This window comes from Protopterus annectens, chromosome 12.part0 (assembly GCF_019279795.1).
Source record: "Protopterus annectens isolate FY-2018-M chromosome 12.part0, PAN1.0, whole genome shotgun sequence".
Classification (NCBI taxonomy): domain Eukaryota; kingdom Metazoa; phylum Chordata; order Ceratodontiformes; family Protopteridae; genus Protopterus; species Protopterus annectens.
Window position 1 is genome coordinate 535568974 of NC_056746.1, and position 24216 is coordinate 535593189.

Genomic DNA, 24216 nt, shown 5'->3' on the forward strand with positions numbered 1-24216 from the left:
CCAAGTAGGAGGAATAGATTTTCTGGGGGACCTGGTAAAGATGGCACCTGTTAAAAACTGCATGACGAAAATGGTGGTTCCATTGGCAGACAAGCTGAAATGGTGGACAAATCTACTTTAACTAAGGTATGTGCCACACATCAAGGTTTAACTGCTCATGCAAGGAAGGAGAATGTGTCTTTTCTCCAGTATTCCTTGCAAGGGGTCTTGGTACAAAAGATTTTGAGTTGATGGCACTGACTGGAGGCAAATATATCTATTTCTGTGCTACCTAACTAGTGGGTAATCTGTAGGAAGCCATCTCTGTTCAACATCCATTCATGACAGTCTGCCTGTGATCTGCAAACTTTTCTATTCTAATGGAAAGTAGATTACTTTGAAGAAAAGGTTGTGATGAACAGTAATGTCCAAAGCAATCACAGCTAATCTGCACAGGTACTAAGATTGTGCATCCCCTTGTTTATGTACCACATGGCAGAAGCATTTTCCATCAGAACCTGAAGTGTTCTGGAAACCAAAGATGGGGAAGAGATCAGACAGCAATGTTCGGTGCTTTCATTTCTTTTCTTTTATGCTTTTAAGCCAACTTCTGTTCTTTTTTGTCCAAAGTCCCTGTACCCTGAAACCATTTGAAAAAGCCCCCAAGCCCTTTCTAATACATTTGTGGAAACATTCTGTGGGGGGGGGGGAGTAAGAAAGGTAATTCTGGGGTTTACCTTTATCTGAGTGATCTGCCAGTGCAGTAATTTCTACACAAAGGGCAAGACAGAAATTGGGAATGACAGTGTTGTGCTCAAATATAACTTGGGTACCACTGAATTTTCCTCATATATACAGTCTGGTAAATTAAGTCATCTGTAATATTCCTACCATGATTCCCTGGGCTCAGACTCTCTCTCTTGTTAGGGTCAAATAAAGGTTTGCCAAGGACAGAAATTAATTTGTTATTAAATGAATCTTGTATAAAGGAAGAATGGTTATCATGAGGGATGTGTTGAGATGGCAATTCAGGAACATCAGAGAATGAGAGTGAAGTAGACTGGACTTGGTGAAGTTCTAAGTGACAGCTAGGTTCTGCAACAGGTTGACAGTGGCCTGCAAATCGTGAAAGGAAGTAGCTTATATTAAGAAGTCAACCAGATAAGGATGTATGTGGACACCTTGCAGTTTGCAGAATGCTATGACCAGGGCTATATACTTTGTGAACACTTTCAGAGCAGTTTAAAAACCCAGATGGGCAAAGCAATAAACTGAAAGTGTAATCCCAAGGCATAGAATCTTAAACATTTCCTGAGTTGAGGATGAATGAGAATATGAAGGTAAACAGCCTTGAGGTCCAAGGTAACTAGAAAAACTTTTGGAAAAAATCAAAGGAGAAGGATCTTGGAGTGTTAACATCTTGAATTTTGGAGTATTCAGAAAGATATTAAGGGTGGAAAAATCCCAAATTAGTCTTAAATTACCTTCTTTTCTTGGGACTAAGAAAAACCTGGAATAGAAGCCTTTTCCTTTGGGATGCTAAGGAACAAGTTCTATTATGCCCTCTTGTAAAAGGTCAGTAAATGATCAGATAAACAAGATGATGGTAGTTCAGAGGCACTAGTGGAACTGAACAGAGTACCGAACAGACAGCAAAAAGCTGGGAAAATTCTAATGTAAAAGATTATGGTACATCTTTTTCCTTTTACTTTTATTAAAGCACTACATCATCTTTTGTATTATGTCCTCAAAATAGAGAACTTTTGGGGGAAGAGTCAGATGATAAGGTATCATTAGATTAAGATTCATACCCTGAAGGGAAGAGCAGCTGAAAAGAAGAGTTTAAGAGCTCAGAGTACATTCCAGATGAAGAATCTACCTGACAAGAATTATTCCCTTTTACTCTTTAAAGGGGTAAATGGTAGATGGTGTGAATGCAAAAAACTGTGGAAATTTCAAAGTAATAAGGGCTTTGAATAGCAACAGTAAAAAATCCTCCCATTCCCATGTAGGATATTTAATAACAGGTGGAGCAGGAAACAAATAGTCTTTTGGGGTTTTTTTCACCACTTTCTTTGAGGTTTCTATAGAAACCATACAAAAAAGACCCAACTCCGAATGTACCTCCATAAAAGAAGCAGGAATGAACTCTTGTACTAGTATTTGAGGAACACCTTCTGGTCCCTCTGAAATCACAAGCCTGGGCTTCCCTTTGAGGCCTTAATGACATCTGCGAAAATGGCAATGGTATTTTCCATCAGAATCTGAACTGTTCTAGGGGACCAAATGTGGTGAAGAGATTGAAGAACAAGGATCAATACTTCCACTTCTTTTCTTTTCTACTTATATGGCAGCTTATGTTCTTTTTCTGTCTAGCATCCCTGTAGCTTGAAACCATCTGATCAACGTTTTCTATTAATTTTAACAAAATGGATGTTTGATCAAATGAATTATTAACCAATTTCAATTTGGTTTCAGTGTTTTGAGATTCAACCAAATGTTATTCTGCCAAATGATACAGACTTCTCTCTCTCTCTCACACACACACACACACACACACATGCAAACACAAGCAAAAGCAAGTGCACATGCACAAACACTTGCAAACACACGTGCACACGGGCACATACACGCATGCACATACTTGCGTGCACACACGCGCAAACACACTCATGCACAAACACACACACAAAACAATGTGCAAAAAATATGCCAAATGGAAAATAGAACAACCACAGAAAAAAACACTAAACACTCTAACCCCAAGGTAGTCCAAAATGTGTGTTTAGTGATGAATCAGTTCTCCCACCTCACAAGAGACCCTGGGGATATATGCACATGTGCACATATTTTTCTTTTACACATATATAAAAAGGTGCTAAGAGAAAGTATAAACATGCTAGTAAATGCATGCAGCTATGTATGAAAATATATAGCAATCCATGCGCAAATATATATACAGTCACTGTGTAAAGGTAATTTGAGATTTAAAACCACAGTGTACATTAAAGCACTAGTTAACTCTTAAGTGAAGGGTAGCAGAGTTCAAAGGCAATGTGTACTGCACCGTCAGCATGGCTGTGAGATACCCTATTATGTGAACTCTGGACTATTACCACACAGCACTCATGTATGAATCACAGTAAACATATATACACCATGTCCAGACCAGCCTCCAAGTATATTGCTCAGGGCCCTAATCACTCAGAAAGGTGATTGATGACAGCTCATATATCAACAGCCGCTATATTTAAGAATGTTAAATTAACAGAAAAAACATTCTGCATCACAAAACTGCACTTCTAACAAGGCTTCTGCTTACCTCTAAATAATGAACTTTGGGATAATGGCTTTGAGTATAACTATCCATAAGACCGGCTTTAAAAGACTTCTGTGTTAGTCCTGTGCATTCAAGGAAGGACTGTCACATGACATGTCTAACAGACTGAAGCCCGTGCAACCTGAGAACTAAGCAGGTACACAGTGCCAGGGAAAGGTAGACTGCATGAGCTGACATCTGATAGGAAGACCGACTGTTCCATTAAAAAAGGAACTCAGTGCCTGCCTTACATGACAAGAATGGTCTAAAGAGGAAAAGGTCCAGAGGGACTATATGGACCACAAAGAGTTGTGAAACCATAGACACAGGGCTCAATCCAAAGCCGGCAGAAATGGGACCCACAACAGTCAAAATGCATAATGAACTGAAAACTGACATGAGAAGGCAATCAGAGATGGCAAGCTAGCCCTACTTTAAGTTGATAAATCAGATGGCAGGGCAAAACCTGTGACAGGAACTTCAAAACTTTCCTGTCAAGGCACCAAAAGCATGGCACAGACAAGTTCCCAACAGCAACAAATTTAAGGTCAATAATGGAAAGCGAGGCACCTGAAACTACCCTCCATAATAACTACACGGTGGTGAGGGATAGGCAAAATCTTGACAATGCCATCTTGAGAGACAATGTAGCCCAATGAGAATCTTTAACAAAAAGCATTGCTTGCTGAAGTCTGATCCCTCATCACAAAGAGGAGACCATGTATAAAACTGCAATGGGAAATACAGTCTCTACAATGTCCAAAAAACAAAAAGTTTACTTGCTAATGCAGATTACTACCCCCACCCCTGATACTGTTTTGGTAAGTAAAGTCTTCCCTATGAGGGAAGACTACAGAAATAAATGAGACAGACAGAAGACCATTCTAACTAGCCTCCAAAAATAAAACAAAAGGGAAGAGACAAAGGATTTCCATATTACATCATTTAGATTAACATTTCGGTTACATCATGTGGCATACTAATGGGGCACATTTTTTACAGAAACATGGGTCTGCAATCCCAAAAGTAAAACAGTGGCAGCAGGGGGGAGGTAAGGAGATTCCAAAAACACCAATGGAAAACAATTGTACATGTGGTACCAAAAGTTAAAACACTGTCCATAAGAAGTCTGAATTAAGACTTCATTTAGGAAGTGAAAATAAGAAGAAAATGGCGGAGTTAACAGAAATTATACAAACATGGGGAAAATGAAATAACTTGCTCAAAGCTGCAGTGAGTTAGACCTTCTGCAATTGCTGTGCTGTTAGACTGGAAAAGATAAGTGCTTATTTTCAACTTTTTCTGCACTTCTGACTAAATAAAACATTTGCTGCATATCTGTTAAACTGTGCAACTGTTTTTTAGACTTAGTGAATTCAGTCCTTACCTCTGTTCTGATCTTTGCCTCCTTTTTGTTTCTCTGTTCTGTTCTTTTTACTTGTTACTGTACTTGAGAAACACTAGCATAGAGATGAATATCTATTACTGTTTGTGACCTTTGGAGCTTATAGTGAAATCTTTTGTCTAGAGAGGCCTAGCTGTTTCTTCGTGGGAGGGGGATTCAGTCTGGTCTGATCAGGCTAGAGTTATTACTGCAAGGCTGTTTTTTTATTGGATAATTTGGCTGGTCCCTGTTTCTCTGCCTTAAATAGCCAGTGCTTAAACCAGTTTGCACTTGTTTGCTCAAAGCTGCAGTGAGTTAGGCCTTCTGCATTGCTCTGCTGTGAGACTGGAAAAGATAAGTGATTATTTTCAACTGTATTCTGCACTTCTGATTAACTAAAATGTTTGCTGCATATCTGTTTAAATTGTGCAACTGTTTTTTTAGACTTAGTGAATTCAATTCTTACCTCTGTTCTGATTTTGTGCACCCCACCCACTCGCCCAGCTGCTGTTGTGGTATTAAAGCTTGGTAGCTTTGAGCTGCCCACCTCTAGTATAAATTTGATATTGGACACTCCCCCAGTCCCATTACATCAGCTCATTCTACTATGTACAGTGAGACAAGTTGTGAAGGCCCACCCCTTTAGCTTCTTAACCTTGAATTATCTTCTGTTTCCCCACTTTCTACTAAAAAATTGTGCCTCTTTCTACTTCATTTTGTTGCTTGTGATTAGAAGTTCAACAGCATTTAGTTTGCCACATTTATTACTGCTCGTCTGTAGACTTATTAAATTGATGACAGTATTCTACTGAATAGCTGATATGAACTGTTTTTACTGTTGTGATTGTGAGCTAATTTATCGCATTAATGATTAACCATATTTCATTGCTATTTACTGCAATTCATTATTGTATAACTGCATTTTACTGCATTCCGTTACTGTTTAACTATTTTTCATACTGTGAGTTCTGTTCTTTTGTTTGTAAGTGGTTAATCTGTGCTTCTTTGTGAGTGTTCTTAACCTTAAATTGAGTAGCATACTCTAGATACAGGTTTGCTGCACCTGCATGTTTTTTAACCCTTTTTGGGGCTACAAATTTTCCCTTAGTAGCACTTGTGTGATCAATTAGTATTACTGTTCTAAGAACTTTCACCCTTTACCCTGTACCCTTTTAGCTCTCTCTCTGTCCTCTCTCCCTCAGATTCTCACAAATATGGATGGACAATTTCCTACATTTTCTCCTGCCAGTCTGGTTGATATGGGCATCCTGAGACAGTGCAGCAGCTGCCTCATGTACACGGACAACCCTCTACTACTACCACCTAAGAATACAATATGTGAGAGATACAATTACATCAAGAACCTACAGTCATTGCTCTCTCCCCCACAAGCCATCTGGCACTGAGAAGGCTGTCAACACAAACACCACACCTCAAACACACCCAATCCTACACAACACCCCCCCACATATGCGGAGGCCCTCAACAAAAATACCCAAACAAAAGAAACCTCAGAGGCAAAAACACACATGAATTCCACTACACACCACACCATACACAACACATAGACCACACACCTGTGTCTCACAGCCACTAAGGCCTAAACATAAATCCAACATATTAGTCATAGGAGACGCCATTGTGAGACACACAGATGTGCCACTCACCAGGTTGGATAAAAGCAAGTCACGGTTAGTTATTTGTCAGGTGCCAGAATCCACCATATTACCCATGCACTCAATTCTCTCAACAGGTAGTGTTATGACTCTGTCATAGCCTATGTTGGCAAGAATGACTTGAGACGTACCTCCCTGGACCACATGAAGTGAGATAGAGAATGTGCGTCCCAGGCAGGTATGCTTCTTGCCTCAATACATACAGAAAATGATTGACTTTCATAATTGGCTTAGTTTCTGGTATCATTCCAAGGGGATCCAGTACCTGACAGCCTGGGATGACATGAATGACAAACCACAATGCCTTGCCAGAGATGGCCTGCATCGGTCTCCCTTGGGCTTCAGGTTCCTGGCACAGGTTCTTGCCTCCCCCATAGTGCCTTTTGGAAATCCATGAGCTCAAATCTGACAACATGAAAATTTCATCAAAACGTAAATTAAAAGTCATGCTGCTAAATGCTAGGAGTCTAAACATGAAACTGCACTCCCTGCAAACATTCTTACCCCTGGAAGATGCTGACATTTGTGCAGTTACAGAAACCTGGTTGAAAACTGCGGACAGCACCCCAGGCATACCAGGTTAGCCATCCCATCATACATTCAGACCCGAAACTGTGGGCAGCAAAGCAAAAGGATGCGAAGTTGCAATATATATATATAGAAGACATACACACCTCAAGGCTGGTCAAACAATATGACACACAGGAGACACTCCAGGTGCAGTTTACAATCGACAAGAGCCCCATTCAAATCATAGCTACCTATAGGCTCTCAACTTTGACTCAAGATGCTCACTTCACCTATCTGGACCTCTTTGAATCTATCAAGATTCAACCCTTTCCCCTGATCCCTGGTGATTTTAACTATCCAACCATAGACTGGAAGAAATACTCATGCCAAAACACAAATGCCCAGAGATTCCTTGATTTCGTCAATGCAAATGCCTTGGACCATTTGGTCAACAACCCCACAAGAGGTGAAAATATCTTGGACTTGGTAATAACCAGCATGAATAACCACTGCAGCATCCCTACAGTGTCATCATCCCTGTTAAGATCCGACCGCAAAGCGGTCGCTTTCGAAGTCACCATCTCCCCTGCACCCCCCCCCCCCCCCAGTTAGGGTCAAACAAAAAAACTTCTCCAAAGCTGATTATAACCTCTTGGGGGAAGGTATAAACAGCTTCACAGCCCCGTCCCCTCCACAAGAAATGGCACACATGTCCAAACATACACCAAAGTACTATACGAGCATTTATACAACTGCATGGAATCAAGATTACCCAACAGGACAAAATCATCCTCCTCAAGGAAGAGTAAACCTGTCTGGTGGACATCTGCAATAAATAAACTCTATAATAAAAGGAAAAATTTGCCTAATTGGAAGCAATCTCTCGTTATCCTGAACAAGCAAATAAGAGCACTAGTGAAATCCTCCAAAGCAAACTTCAAGCCCAAACTGGACACGTCTACTAAAGACAATCATAAGGCCTTCTTCATTGTCTGCAATCTCAAAGGAAGCACCCAAATCTGCTCAGAACTGGTAGCCAAGAACACCACATACACAAACTCTGCAGATATAGCCAACCTGCAGGCAGACAGGTTCAGTGAAAACATCACCCTCTGTCCCCCCACCCCATCAGTAAATCCGGACATCCCAGCACCTGCCCCCCCTCCCCTTATCTCTAGGGAGCAAGTCATCACTGCCTTCTCAAAGGCAAAACATGCAGCCTCCATAGAACCTGATAACATCCCGGGTTGTAACCTACATGAACTCAGGCAGGAACCTGCAGCACCATTAGGCACTCTATTTAACCAAAGGCTGAGCACCAGCTTTGTCCCAGCCAAGTAGAGGACAACCACTGTCATCCCTTTGCACAAAGGTGGAGTGTCCACCGATCCAGGAAATTATACACCCATCAGCCTAACTAGCCTGATCTGCAACGCCATGGAGCAGATTATTATGGCCCTCATTAACAAAGACATTAGCAACCTCCAAACACTCAATCCCACAAACTTTGGTTTTGTCAAGGGGAGGTCATGCTTGTTAAATTCGGTCGACTTCTTTGTGACAGTCAACAAAGCCATGGACGAGGGGAAGTTGGTGCATACCGCCTACCTTGACCTGGCCAAAGCCAATGCTACTATTCCCCACTCAGGTATAACAGATACTCTCTCTCAACCAGGTATCAATTCATATGTTACCAGATGGGTAGCAAACTGGCTCACTGACTGAACCCACCTAGTCAAAACAGGGAAAGCCACCTCATGCAGTAGACCCATAATGAGCAGTGTACCCCAGGGATCAGTCTTGGGGCCTCTGTTGTTTGGGATATACTTTTCTGAGGTGCAGACAAAAACCAGTGGGCTATGGGTGACCAAGTTTGCATATATGACTACAAGCTGGGTGCTGTCATCAATTCCCCTAGTGATGTGGACATCCCCCCAAGAAGGTCTTACCTAAACAAATGATTGGTGCCAAAAACATGGCCTCAAACTGAATGCCAAAAAATGCATCATCATCCCCTTTGGGGAGAGTGACATCCCCACAAATTGTCACATTAATAATAAGGTCCTAAGCATGCAATCAGTCGTGAGGGACTTTGGCACCCAGGTTAATAGCAAACTGATTTTTGACCACCATATTGCCTCCATTGTATGGAAAGTTTTTTACATGGCCCACCTCTTTAGTAAGGGTATCTCATCCAGGGACAAGCTGGTCATACCATCCCTGTATTCTTCCTTTATAAGACCCATGATGGAGTAAAATGCCTCTTTTGGCATGTACCTCACAAGGCACATGCAGCAGCTGGAAAGACCACAGAGGTTCCTCACCAGGAGAATCCAGGGCCTCAAACATCTATCCTACACAGATGGGCTAAAGGCCATGTCCCTCAACTCAGTCTCCTACAGACTCCTCAGAGGAGACCTCTGTCTGGCATACAAAGCAATCTTAGACCCAGTCTTAATGGGACTGCTGCATATCTGCAAGTTAAGCTTCACTCGAGTAACCCACACTTGCGACCTCAACCTGGTCTGTGACATCAATAGGACTTGTTGGTAGGACAAATTTGTGTCCCAGAGACTCCCCCTTTTGTGTTATAGACTCCCTCTCCATGTCAAGCATAGCACCTCAGTAACCCTTTTTAAGCGCAACCTGGATAACTGGATGGGGAACAGAAAATACACAATTAACCAAAAAAGCCCAGCACAAATAGAGTGGGTAAAGAATAAACTTTTATTACATAAAAAGTGGCTGACCCAACTCCAACAAACTGGTATTGGCTTCAAATAGCCTTCCTCAGTATTAATCCATACAAAGACACACAATGTTTAAATAATATATCCTAAATTGCCCATGCCTTCCTATTGGTGCATGCCAAATTAATTATGCTCATTCAGGCCAGGTTTGAAGGGAGCTCCCAACCTTACTATCCAGCCTGATTCTTTTTCATTTAGTTTGGTATGCCACCCTGTCTTGCACATTCTATTCCCCTGAATTTTATCTATGATGGTGAATTGAAATTTGGCAGTATGGTGGGTTAGAGTGTGTTTATCAAGAGCATTTGTGAGCCTTTTATTCCTCATGTCACTTAAATGCTCGCTGATCCTAAATCTTAATGGACGTGAAGTCTGTCCGACATAAAAAGTGGAACAAAAGCATCTAGCTAGATAAATATCCCAATCACTAATGCAATTACCCATAATATTGATTGTGTAAATTTTGGAGGTATTGCTGCTGGTAAATTCCTTAGTTTTACATATGTGTGCACATGCACTACAATGTCCACAAGGAACGCTGCCTGTCAACCTATCTCCAAATATGGTAGTGTGATGAAAATTGGCGGTGGAGCCCTTCTTATAATGAGTGAGATATGAGTTGATTTCCCTTCCCCTACGATATGAATATGAACATTGAGGGGGGAGAATATTGGCCAGTCGCTCATTGGCCAAAAAAATGTTCCAATGGTTCTTTATAATATCTCAAAATTCATTTTTGTTACGACCATAGGTGGTAACCAAGCGAATATTCAGAGATATATTTTTGTCCTGTTTCTCAAGTTTTGGTCGATATTATAACAGGTTCTCACGGTCAGATCTAGCCACATGCATACTGGCACCATGTATGGTTCCCACCGGATATCCCCTGCTGAGGAATCTGTTGAATAAATCATTTCTCCCAGAATTGTAAGCTTGCTTAGTGGAGTAGATACGTTTGATATGCAAAAACTGAGATTTTGGTATACTGCGAATAATGTGGGGTGGATGATGACTGGTAGCGTGAAGCAACGTATTGAACTGAGGAAATGTTCTAAAAGTTTCCATCTGTAGTGTGTTATCCAAATCCCTACTTATCAACACATCCAAAAATGGGATCTTGTTCATATCCCAGTTCAAAGTGAAATGGATGCCCCATTTATTTTAGTTTAGGTAGTCAACAAGCTCCAATACATAGGAGACATCCCCTTTCCACACCATCCAGCAATCATCTAAAAAGTGTTGCCAGATGTCCATATTATCCAAAAATAAATTGTGAGATGTATCATAAATTAGCTGCTCCTCTATGTAACCCATGAACAGGTCTGCATAAATGGGGGCAAAGGATGTTCCCATTGCAGTGCCTCTGACTTGCCAATAATTGTACAAATGTCAGATGATTCAAAAGTATGTCCTGGATTTCTGCCTGAATTAGACAATCGGCCAGGTATGGGTATATTTAAATATTTCTTTGCCTGCAAAATGCAATGACTGGAGCTAGGCACTTTGTAAATACCCTGGGCACAGTAGATAAGCCAAAGGGCAGTGCAGAGAATGGATAGTGCATGTAGCCTGCTTTGAAGCATAGGTATCTTCTGCAAGATTCCCTGATTGGGATGTGCAGGTGGCTTCCTTTAAATCCAGTGTTGCCAACCAGGCATCATTGCCTAGCATAGGAAGCAACTGGTGAAGAATTAGCATCTTGAATTTTGGGATCACTAAAAAGGTGTTTAGGATAGAGAGATCCAGGATAGGACACCATGTGTTGTCTTTTCTGGGCATCAGGAAAAGTCTTGAGTAGAAACCTTGTCCCCTTTCCTCTTCTGGGACAATTTGAATAGCCCTTATACTTAAGAGAGAGAGTAATTGCTTTTGAGCCTCTGCCCACTGATTTGGGGGTAGATCTGGCCAACCGTTTGGGGTTGGTAAAGTGTGGAAGTGGAATCTGTATCCTTGGGAAACTATATTTAAAATCCATTTGTCATGGGTAATGAGTTCCCAGTTTTTTGCATGCAGAGCAATCTTTCCCCCTAAAGGAACAGTCAGTTGAGAAGGGCTTGGAAGTTTTAAAGTTAAATCATTGAGACAGTTTACCATAGGGGGAGTCTTACTACTCCCTGATTTGGAAGTGGGAGCCCCCCACTGCTTAGTCCTGTGCGTACCTTGGGACTGAAGCCTGGGTGTTCTGCTGGTTCTGGGTTTTGACTGAGAAGGCCTGGAAGAGGCAGGAAAGGACCAATTCTTAGAGGGCCAATGCCTACTAAATATTGGAGGTTGTACTTGCAGGAAATCTTTAACACTTTGCATAGATTTAGCTTTTTTCTCCATCTTTTTAAGTACTTCTGCTTTGTTGCCAAACAGGCAGTCCTGGCTTAAGGGAGCATCCAGCAATTTAGATTTAACTTGATCTGGCAAAGATTGCTCCTTAAGCCAAGCATGCCTTCTAAGCACAGATCCAGTGACAGCAGCCCTGCAAAATGCCTCTAGTGAATCAAAACCACATTGCAAAGTATGTTTTCAAACTTCTTCAGCAGAAGGCATTAAATCCTGTAAATTCTTATTTTCAGCACAGTCAGGAATCAACATAATTTTCTGTTTAAGCAATCCAATAATATGCTGCTGATACTTATGAAACTGTCAGTTTAAGGCCCTAATGGCCAATGTTGCAGAAGTGTATATCTTCTTACCCCATCTATCCAGCACCCTGGAATCTCTATCAGAGGGAGTAGGATTTTTGGCAGTAGTAGCCTTAATGCCCTTTGGTCACTGTGAAATGGTCTCAGGATCCGCAGTAGGATTTTTAAAGAGGAACTTGTGAGAGATAGGAACCCTGTAATATCTATCTGGTTTTCTGGGAGCAGGAGGTAAGGAGTCAGCATCCAAGCTAGATTCCAAAAAGGCATCATCAACAATGTCCAGTACAGGGGGGATAGCTAAAGGCCTGTGTTGGGGCAGGAGTAAGAAATCCCTAAGCCTCTTTTTAGAATCAGAGTAATCCTGGCTTTCCCAGCGAAAATGCTCCCTAAGAGTATGCATGCAAGTCAGTAGGCCTGAATACACACTCAGAAGCCGGTGCCTGCACAGCGGCTCCGGACCCATCCAAGGTAGAGACAGACACAGGTTCCACAGTTGAAGCATCTCGCGGCATACCGGACTCTGAATGGGTCTCAGTAGAGGCCTGCGAATCTGAAGTAGTAGGTATCAGGGGCTGCGAAAGCACCGAGTACCGGCAAACTGGCGACTAGCTTAGGAGAAGCGTTGTCGGCAGCTTTGGACCTAGGCGGCCTGTCTCTGTCTTTATCTTTGCGTTTTTTCAGAATGTCGGTAGTCGGGTGGTTTACCAAAGCCATATCTGGGTAAATGAACCGAGTACCAAAATATTTAAAAGCATAAATATACCAACGACGAACAGTTCGTTATTTAAAGAAGGCACAAAACCAACAGCAAGGTACATCGTGGTCAGGGCCTAGGCAAGGAATACAGTACGAATGAAAATCTTTATGAGGTATTTGATTTCCACAAGAAATACAATTATTGACTTTTACTGACATTGGTTTAGAGCAAGAAAAAGTTTCCCCACTGGGTACTTAGCTTTAGTTGAAGACTTCAGTTCTGAAACTCGAAAACTAAAATTTCAGGAGTCAGACGACAGGCACTTGCGAACTGCTTCTGCTTCGGCGGCTGCAAGACTGATGTAATGGCGGCTGCATGCTTTATATCCCTGACGTCATGGAAGATGAGACAGCAACCAACGCAGGACCCAAGACTTTGATAATCAGGCCAACTGAGGGCTACTGCAAGCAGATAACCCAAATGTGATGACTGCAACAGTGAAACACGAAGAACATCATTAGAACTTTATGGGATATTCATTGTGGAATTAACATATTTAAGGTTATATGTCTGGAATCTGCGCTCCTTGATATCTTTTGACTTTCAGCATAGTCTCACAAAATAAACCACACCCAGTACAGTTTAATGACTCAGTTTCTGCCAGTTAGAGCACTATTTTCAAAAATATCTTTAGCCTTCTGCCAGGACAACAGAGTGTGAATCACTGACGCCAGACACAGCTAATAGCCAAGTCCTGACCCCCACCCACTGTAACAAACCTGCACTGCCTTACTACCAGTGCAATGCATACAAAGTTAATGAAGTGGACAGGCAGTGATAGCCTGTGTGAAGGCTCCTCTACAGAAAAGTGAATGTCCTGTGTGTATCTTAAACCTACTCTCCTTCTGCCACATAGTAATGATTGTGTAACTGTTACCATACAAACTGGTGCTGTGACTGTGTTTGCAAAAAGTGGGAGTTTGTTATAATTGTACTAAAGAATTATTCAACAGTGTTCTAGTGCTTTCCAAGTGTTGCATATCTGCTGTAATTCTGAGGCAGATGTCTTCAGTTAAACCAAGCAACTATATCACTCCTAAAACAAATACACCAGAGAATTTCTGAGGTGGAAGTCTACAGGTAAACACAACAAATATGTCACTGCTAAAACAAATACACCAGAGTACTCACAACTATGTCACAGCTAAATCAATACACCTGAGTGCTTACAACTACGTCGCTGCTCATATAATATACTACAATGCTCACAACTTTATCACTGCTTACACCCAAGTACTCACAATTCAAAGGGAGATCATCAACACAGCAAGGCCAAAACAACTTTAATACTGTCACAATTATTAGAAAAATAAGTGGGATTTTGACAAGCTCCAGGTCACTGTGCACAAATGCCTGTCAGTGAATCAGTGTTGGCCAACTGCACATTGCTAAGGCATACATCTACTAAATGGCAAGCATACTTTCAAGATCTGCAAGTCTAAACAGATTTCTAATAAATATGGAAATTAAAAAGAATTGGAGGCCAATGTGCCATACCTCAGCAGGAGGGAAGGTCATGGAAAAAAATCTGATGGGGAAAAACTGGTAGATCATGAGGAAACATGTGACTCTAAAGCAGAGTCATGATGCTTTTTTATCCAACAGATGCTGCCAGACCTATACAAGGCTGTTCTAGAAGTGGATTATAGCAGAACTTGACAGGGAGCATCGTGGCAAACACAGTCTTCTTTCATTTAAGTGCTTCACATGAGGTTACCAACACAGTATGACTCAATTTCAGTACCCTCCAGTCTTTCTGCCAACATGACAGGGGACAGTATAACAATGCTGATGTGAACAAAAGAGTGTCTGGCAAGAAGGACACAAAGGGTATTAAAAGCAAACTACCAGGATAAAGGAGGGTGATATGTGCTAAACCACACAGGTCAGTGCTGAGTTCTTCAGCATGCTTATCTCAGAATATGAAAGAGAGGTGGCTTATGAAATTCTAAGGATTGTAACTATGACCTTCAGAACAGCAGACGTAAAAGTGCAGATAAGGAAAAACGTATGCTGAGTTTGAGACTGCAGTACCTCGGAGGATTCTTCTACTCCAGGGTACAGTGATCGTGAAGTCATATGGTGCAATAGCAGGTTTCAAAATTTTCTATTTTTACTCATATTTTATTTGAGATTATTTGGAACCTACAAATTTGTGTCTTGCACTTATTGCACGGGCCATCAAAGTGAATGGAGATGAAGATCAACCTATTCTCAAATGACACAAAGATATGAGCTGTTGCAAAAGATAGAAGAGAAAGCAGAGCAACAGACTGTGAAAACTGAAAAGCTGAAAGGCGATATGGCACACAAGATTTAATGGCAACAAATGCAAAACTACAACTAGGGCTCAAAAATCCAGGCAAAGTAGTAAAGTATAGACTGGGAGATGGAACAAATAGAAACTAACCAGGAAAAGAACCTAGGACTGGGGAAAACAGTACATTTTGATCATAACATACACAGCAAAAGTTTGCAGCAAAGGAGATGAAAACAACACATTTTGATCATAACATACACAGCAAAAGTTTGCAGCAAAGGAGATAACTGATTTTTGAGATTTGTTCTTCTCATGTGTTTTTGATCTTTTTTCTAGCTTGTCAGCACTCGGCATTTCAAGTGCAGGCATTTCAACAGAGAGTCAGAAAAATGTGTACAAGAGGACGGTGAGACTTTTCATTGGAGACAGGAAGGACAGAACAATGGATTGTGAAAGGGTAGAACTAATGTGGAAGGATTTTTTTGGGGGGAGGGGGATAAAATGGCTACTAATTACAAATAAAAAGTACAAGTTACAGCCCAAAAATAAGGAAGTATTATTTTACAGAGACAGAAAGGAAGTAAAAAAGAAGTTTGATAAACATTCAAAATGTTGAAAGAAGTCTGGTATACAGGTTTGGGCAAAAAAAACACTTCTACCTCAATACTTACATTCTTGCAGTCAAGTTCTGCAAATTACCAAGGCTGGACATCTGCTTGGGATATTACAGTTATTGGTCGTGCAACACAGTGGCTGCCTTTACAATCGGTACATTCGTTTGGAGTTTATTATATAATGATACCCCCATAAAACCATAGGCAAACAGCAGAGTGCCTTTTTATCCAATATTGGCTCCCAGAATAAATATTTAATGTTTTTAGTTAAACAACTCTTATTCCTTTTCTAAAGTTGCTACCTACGCCACCACTCCCCCCTCCAAGGAATCCTGGCCATAAGAATACCGAAAAACTAATTGTTTTCAGGATGTTTTTTCTAAGGGTGCCTTTTCCTCCAAGGGGCTTGAATAACATCTCCACATCAATTTGTTTTTATTTTGAAACAAGAAACAACTTTACTAAATTATCACCTATGACATAAGCAATCATACATTTATATAACAAATCATATTGACATAATCTTAGTTCCAAGCATTATACATCATTTATAATCTACCCAATCATTGTTAGTCAAACATTACATAGCTCATTCAAATCCTGCCTGTTTTAAACCTCATTCCTCCCAGTATATACTGTTCCCAGAATTCCCATTTTTTTCTATGTAATTTGCTCCTACTCTTTTCTAAAGATCGCATTTCCAGTTGTTTTATCTCGGTTACTATATTCACTACTTCTTGTATGGTTGGTTTAAACTTTACTATCTATTTTCTAGTAGCCACCATAATTAGACTTAGCAAGGCCTTACTGTGTCTAGGTAATTTCAATTCTGTATCATAGCTCAGAAAAATAATTTCCCCAGATACACCAGTTTGTTCACCCAGTATTTCTCATAGAGTATTCTGTAGGGAGTCTTTAAAGTCTGCAAACTCATTAAACTCCCTGGAAATATGCTCCCAATTACCTCTTTCTTCCCAATCATACCACCAACATTTGCTGTCTACCTGAGGAAAAATTCTCTGGAGTCAACTTGGGGTATAAAAATACCTATGTAAGCATTTCCAAGCAAAACTCCTAAATCTTCTAGACTTTGTTGCATATTTGGGAGACATGCATATATCCCTATTGTTTTTTGTGAACCTATTAACCAGTCTCTCTTGCCATTCCTTCCTAATCTGCTCTGATTGACTCTTATAGTTATCACGCAGTACTTTATATGCTCTACTAATTATTCCTATTTAACAGCAGATTCTGTTCCATATTCTACTAAAAGATCTACCAGTGCTGGTCTTTTGTTTAGGACCCCCTATTTCCTTCTCTTTGCCTGCACTCAGATATCAATCCTTGATAGGGAAGGCAATCTCTAACCTGCAGTCCAAATAAATTCTTGGCATCTTCCCATTATATTACTTTTCCCTCTCTAGTTACTTGCTCTCAATACCATAGTTCCTTTGCCAGTTTTCTCCAATAAATTCCAGCTCCCTATTGCCTATTTTCTGTATCCCTAATTGCAGTCATCCCTAACAGCAGAATCTCCTTTCTCCATTTTCATGTTGGTTTAGTTCTTAGAATACTTTCTGCTACATTAAGAATATAATATTCTGTATAATTATTGTTATTGTCCTTATAGATCTGTATCCAAAATCCCAGTCTCTCCTTGTTTCTTGTGCTTCATCCCTGTTTCATCATCATCATCCCTTTCCACTTTGAATTATAGGTTTATGCGTGTGCTATGTACAGGAGCCTTAATTGTGTATCTCTGAAATACCTCTTCAAAAGATGTAATCCCAATCCACCTTGTTCTATTGGAAGAATCAGCTTATTCCACTTAACTCTTGCCATCTTCCACTCCCAGATAAAATCCTTCAGTTCTTTATTAATTGCTATCCACAAATTATCCTTTGGGTGATAAAAATATGTGTGACCTGTGTATAAAAGACTAAAGGGACCAAAAACATTTTAACTGCTTGTATCTTACTATCCATATAACAGAGCTTCCAATTTCTCAGTTTTTCTATTATCTTTTTTAGTCTCTTCCCCACATATCCTTAGCTGCCACACCAGAATCATTTTAATCCATACTCCCAAGTACTTCATTTTATCATATCCCCACAAATATGGATATTGCTGAACCAATCTGTGTGTGGGTACATAATTTACAGTTAGTGCCTTTGTTTTAGCCTCATAATTTTGTATCCCGAAAAAAACATGAAACTGTCTCAAAATATGAAAGTCTCAAAATGTTCCACAACACTGTCCCTTTCTGGTTTTGTCAGGTATACAATATCATCTGCAAACAGAACTAGCTGTTCTTGACAACCATATCAATTACATCCTTGGATTTCCAAGTCCCTTATTTCCTTTGGAAATGGTTCTATATATAAAGCAAATAAAGGGGAGAGAGGACACTCTCTGGTTCCTTGGGTCTATATTACCTGATTGAAAACCATAGCCGTTGAATGCCTTTTCACCAACCATTAAACATCGAACTTCCACTTCTGCAAATAGCCACTTCAGCGAATTTTTTCCTAGGGGATAAAAATTGCTTAACCATCATCGTAAATTTGCCCTTTTCCCCACTGCAGTGCAATCTCGGAGCTGGTATATTTAGTTGGGGTGGGGTGTGGGGGGCACAGCCTTCCATACTGGGAGGTGTGGGGGTGAAGCCCCCCCCACTTTGAAATGTTTGAAATTGTGTTCCATTTCTGGTTGGCTAAGTGATTTTTTTCCTCTAGGAAAAAATTCACTGAAGTGGCTGTTCGCAGTAATGGAAGGTCGATGTTTAGTGGTCGGAGAATACGCGTTTGATGTGTAGAGTTTCTGATGTGGTAATATAGACCCAGGTCCTTTGCTCAAGCAGAAATTATCAGCGAGGACCCCACCCACTTTACTTTTTACCTCCTGTCCCTCATATATCCTTCTTATCAACCTTTTAACTTTATCAGTGAATGCAAATGCTTCCATTGCCCTGTTCATAAAGTTCCAGGTTACTCTGTCAAATACTTTCTCTGCATCAAGACCCACCAACGACAGTGGTATTTTCATACATTCTGCTTCCCTCTGCATCATCAGTGTTCTGTTAATGTTGTCAAATGTTTGCCTCTCATCCACAAAACCATACTGAGCCATATCTATCGTTTGGCATTACTTTTGCCATTCTTTTACCCATTAGAGACATAAACACTTTATAATCATGGTTTAGTACTGAAATGGGCCTGTACAAAGCTGGATCTGATGGGTCTTTACCCTCTTTAGGTATTACAGCACCACTGCTTTCTTCCAGGATGTTGGTACTTCTCCTCTTAAAATACTGTTAAACAAACCTTTCAGATCTTTATCAGTTTCTTTCCCTTCCAAACATCCACAGGAATACCACCTCCGCAGCACTTCTGAGGTTAAATGACCTACTCCACTCAAAACATAAACCCAGTCATCATTACTATTGCTAAGACACTGAACACATGATCTATACTGAATATAATGATTCAGACCTCTAAAGGTTTGCTTTCAAGAACCTGTACTGGTGAAGGTCTTAATACAATCAGAAGATTCATCAAATTTTCAGAGGATGGTCTGTAAAACAGTTTAATTTGATGAAAATGTTTTTCTGAAGTACTTACCTGTACTGCATCATCAAAAAGGCGCTGTGCTAAATGGGAGAGTACATCATCTACAGATTTGCCACTGCCATATTGCACAACAGTTCCAGTTGTTCGAATCACAGCTACCCGCACCTTTGAATGTTGATGGGAAATCGTTTGCATTAATGGTTTAATCAAACTCTCTGCCTGCATATGAAAATGCTCTAGAAAAGAAAACACGAAATTCAGAAAATGGTCATACAGTCATAAAAATGCAAACTTATTAAAGTATTGTAACAAAGGTACACAAAGACAGAACTGGAAATATCACAGTATCAAAAGGTAGCATATAATTTTTCTTTAAATGATCAAAGTTAACTCTACTCAGATAATCCCTTAGGTCAACAGAGAGCAGACTACCTTCATTATTATTCACCCAGAATTGTTGAACATGCTCCATCTTAACAAAACCAAATCTACTCGAGCTACACGCTCTAGGGATATAAACCTCAACACAACAATGAAGAGAACATGCTGGAGGGATAGATTCCCTTCACAGAGACTTCCCTTACTATGGAACAGTGTCCTGATCTACATAAGACAGAGCCCCTCACTATCACTCTTCAAGAGGAACCTTGATGAGTGGATGGGTAACAGAAAGTTCACACCGGGGATCACACCAACAGCACTACTAGATAGGGGCCAGGGGTACTGGCTGCTAGTACAAGGGTCTAGGGAACTACTAAAGGGGCGGTGAATACCGCACAACGTGGCTGGGCTAATATATGCCTTCGGGCAGATAGCCCAGTATCAACCTATGAACCTATAACCTACAATTTGCCCACTCCCCAAATCACTACCAGAGCTGATGATAAAAAGTAAATCATCACAACAAAAGTATTATCCTCCTCTTTCTCTACATTACATTTGCTTAATAGCAGAAGAGCACTTCTGGCTAACATCAAAGACTGAAACAATGCTTCATGGGGTCCATTCCCATCATGGTATTAGAATGCCAAAAGACTGGGAGAAATTAAAAAAAGAAAGAGAAGGAACCAATAAGCTTATCTGGTCTGCACTTTTAAAAGCTTTAACATTCTACCTCCCCTCCAACCCAACCACCCCCTTACCATTTTTCCACCTGTCCTACATCTTCCTGAATGCCTCTGTTGATGCAGTCTCCACCACCCTTTCTGATAGCCCATTCCACAAATCCACCACATCTATAATCTGCCTGTGGCCCTCCAGTCCCCCCACCCTTCCTGTTTAGGACATTGTCATATCTCCCAGATATTACCTTTTACACTAGTTATCCTGTCTTAATAGTCTTTTCTAGTCTCAAGTGAAAAGAACATTAGCTCCTCCAGCCTGTGGTCATAGTCCTTCACCTCCATCTCACAGAATTTTCTGGTAATTTTACTGTGGATTCCATTCAACAGCCCAATGTCCTTTTTCATATATGGCTCCCAGAACTACACATAGCAGTCAATGTATAGTCCAACCAAGATCCAGTTAAGTGGCAGCATTACTCCTTTGCTCCTGGACTCTATGCCCACAAGATATACCTCAACATTCTGTTTATTGCTACTGCTGCCCTCTTACTCTTCTTCTGTTGAACCAGTCGAGGTGGTGTCAAAACCCTCCAATCTGTTTCCTATTCTGTTGCAGTCAGTCCCATTCTTCACAGATAATGCCTCACAGCACATATGTTGTGACCCAAACATAGTACTTTGCACTGAAAATCAACTGTCACCTTTCTGCCCAATGGTTTAGCCTTTCCAAATACTTTAACAAATTCTTTCTACACATTCTGCACTGCTGCAAATATCTTTGTGTCAACAATAATCTGCAAAGAGATAAGCCTCTTCTCTATTCTCTTGGTTATGTAACAGACAAAAACAGTCCAGACCCCTGCAGTCCTCCACTAATCACCTTCTAATGCCTGACATTGTACCTTTCACCACAATCCTCTGTGTCTTACCACTGAACCATTCAGCTATCCAGTTCAACTTTCTTGGCCATATATCCAAACACTCCAGTTTTTCAATCAACCTGTCGCGTTGACAGAGTCAAAGGCCTTGCTAAATTCCAGGTAAACTACATGTACTGGTACTTATGTGAAGTTCACCAGTAACCAAGTTGTAAAAGTGGATCAAATCTGACTGACAGCTCCTTCTGGCCATGAACCAGTGTTGGTCACTGTCACAGAGACTGCTGTCCTTCAGAAATGCTGCAAGTCTTTCCATCATGATTCTCTCCATGCTTTTCCCTATCACTGTTTTTAAGCTAACGGGCTTGTAGTACTCCGGACGTTTTCCTGCTCTTATCTTTATGCAAGGGAACTATGACTGCTGTCTGACAAACAAAATAACCTTACTCCATTCTCAGTCTTCTACACAGGCAGTTATATTCCTTATTAAGCCAGATTCTGTAACAGACATATGTATGGCTGAAATGGTGACTATTGTTTTAGCAATCAGTTACACCCCTTTAAAAGAAACTATCAATTCTCTACACTTTCTGATGTTGAAAACCACTGAAAATGATGCATGTGCATGGTAAAAGGTGAATAAGGCACAGTGACTCCAAGAAGAACTTTTAGTTTAACATGTCTAAAAGTGATCAGCAAATTCTAACAAAAGGTTATTCATAATGCTGTTGAAAAGAAAAACATGGTAGGGGTTGCAAGAGTCTCTTCCAAGCTCTAATTTAAACTCTGATTTTACAAAGTTTGTTACACATATTAGCAGCTTCATCACATGATAAAACAATGACAGCTGAAACCAAGGGGATGAAGAACATCTGCTGTGCCTGTCTGAACAGTGATGAGAGAATGCAGAACTAGAGAATAAGTTACATGCTGTTGTATGTCACTGCGTGTATATGATATTGCATACCTAATGCTGTACAAAATATTTTGCGAAGAGAACAAATTGAGTTTTATGCCACAGTGCAAAGACAAGGAAATGAGAATAAGGTCACAGGCATTAGGATCACTCAGCAGGTAAAGCATCAGAGGGCTGCTATGCATCTTCCTCTTTTCCAATAACGCACCATGGTACCACGTCTCTGGAGATCTTCTGAAGATAAATGAAAAGCACCAACGAGCAGATTAAAAAAAGAAAGAAGGATGCATATTTTATGGACTGTGGACCTACTCCTACAACTCTTCCGTTATGTTAAGAACATAAACTTTCATATCAGAAATGAAGATGGAACAGCAGGATAGAGTCCCAAGCAATTTTCTAAAGAAGCACCTTGCTGTAGCCATGGCCCCACAGGAAAATGTGGGACTGCATATCACATTCATTTTATAGTATCCTGTGAAAGTGCTGAAAGCAGATGATGAAGTTGCTAATGCATGAATATCATCTAGAACTGCATATTGGAAAAGGCTGTAGATGTTGAACTGTCTTGGTGGAATGTGACTAAACTACTATACAAATGTTATGCTGTAGAAAAACTGTATGCAGTTAAATACAGCTCCACGGTGTAGAGGGACAGAGTCCTGTTGGTGACCAGTGTGACAAGTGTTCAATTAGTTGCACGGATATCTACTGAAGCTGGCATGGGGAAGAGGACGCATGACAAGAATCAGCCTAATAGCCTTCTCTTGGGGGGGGGCTTTATGTCCTGATGGGTAAGTCCTAAACAAGCCTTTGTGTAGACCAGGGGGCTTGGGTGGGACTGCAGGACTGACAATGCGGTGGGAAAGAGGCATGTATGACCTTGGCCGGAGGGTAGGACACATCTCTTGGTCATTTTTCAGTACAACTCAGGCCTAAAAATAAATGTCAGCATTTTTACTCTCCAAATCAAAAGCAACCTGTGTCTGCAAATTATTTCAGTTGTTCTGGGCAACTACTGTTATCACAGGACTGGGGGGGATGGTATTGACCCCAGCACAGAAGAATTAAATACTCAAGTAACTCTACAAAGACTCCAGATGGCAACAGCAGGTCATGTTTGGAAGGAGTTTAGGTGAGCCATTCTGAAAAACATAACTGTAAATGGAGAAGCTTAATTAAAAAAAATTGTATACAGTCAACCACCCACCTGTCTAATGTGAGTTTGGAGAATTTTTGCTCAAGCTTCCCTTCAGAAAGAAAAGGAAAGGAATTTTTCAACACCCTTTCTTCTCTCAACATAAACATACCCATGCAATTAAGATGCTTTTCTAAGTTATAATACTCTTAGGAATGGGGAAAGTAAATAAATAGACTGGTTAATGTTAGTTTCTGTGACCACTTTAGGAATAAAAGGATTTGATCAGAGTGTGAATTTCTCTTTCTGAAATACTATGTACAGAGGATCAACACAGTACCTGCACCTCAAATTCTTCTGGTAGATGTTAACTGTCACTGAAAAATTCTTCACAGGCAGACAGTTTAATTCAGCTGAAGCTGCAGGTTTGAAGAGGGATAACATCAGTTTCTCCATAATTAAGTACATATTTCAGGGTTTGCAGGATCTCACAATATAAGGGTCTACTTCATAACACTGAAATTTCATAACATTAAGACCATAACACTGCAAATTCAAAACACTGAAAACCCAAAACATTGAAAACTACATTGCACAAGTAAATAAGATCCCCTCCACCTACAAACTAACAAACGTACGTTCTACTACATTTCTGCAGGGGGCAAGCCCCCATGCACCCCCATGGAAAACAAGTTAATTTCCTGACCTCACTGTATGTGACAGTGAGGTTAAGAAATTAACTTTTTTTCCACTGTAGTGCGATCTTGGA

At 40.6% G+C, this 24216-nt stretch overlaps 1 protein-coding gene across 1 annotated transcript in view; it reads right to left on the reverse strand.

The window, feature by feature from the left end:
* DNAAF5 (dynein axonemal assembly factor 5) overlaps window positions 1-24216 on the reverse strand; it is a 1078404-nt gene that overhangs the window by 1036564 nt on the left and 17624 nt on the right. The window contains exon 2 of the mRNA XM_044089685.1: window positions 19503-19687. Within this exon, the coding sequence (XP_043945620.1) occupies window positions 19503-19687 (185 nt within the window). The remainder of the gene's footprint in view (window positions 1-19502; window positions 19688-24216) is intronic.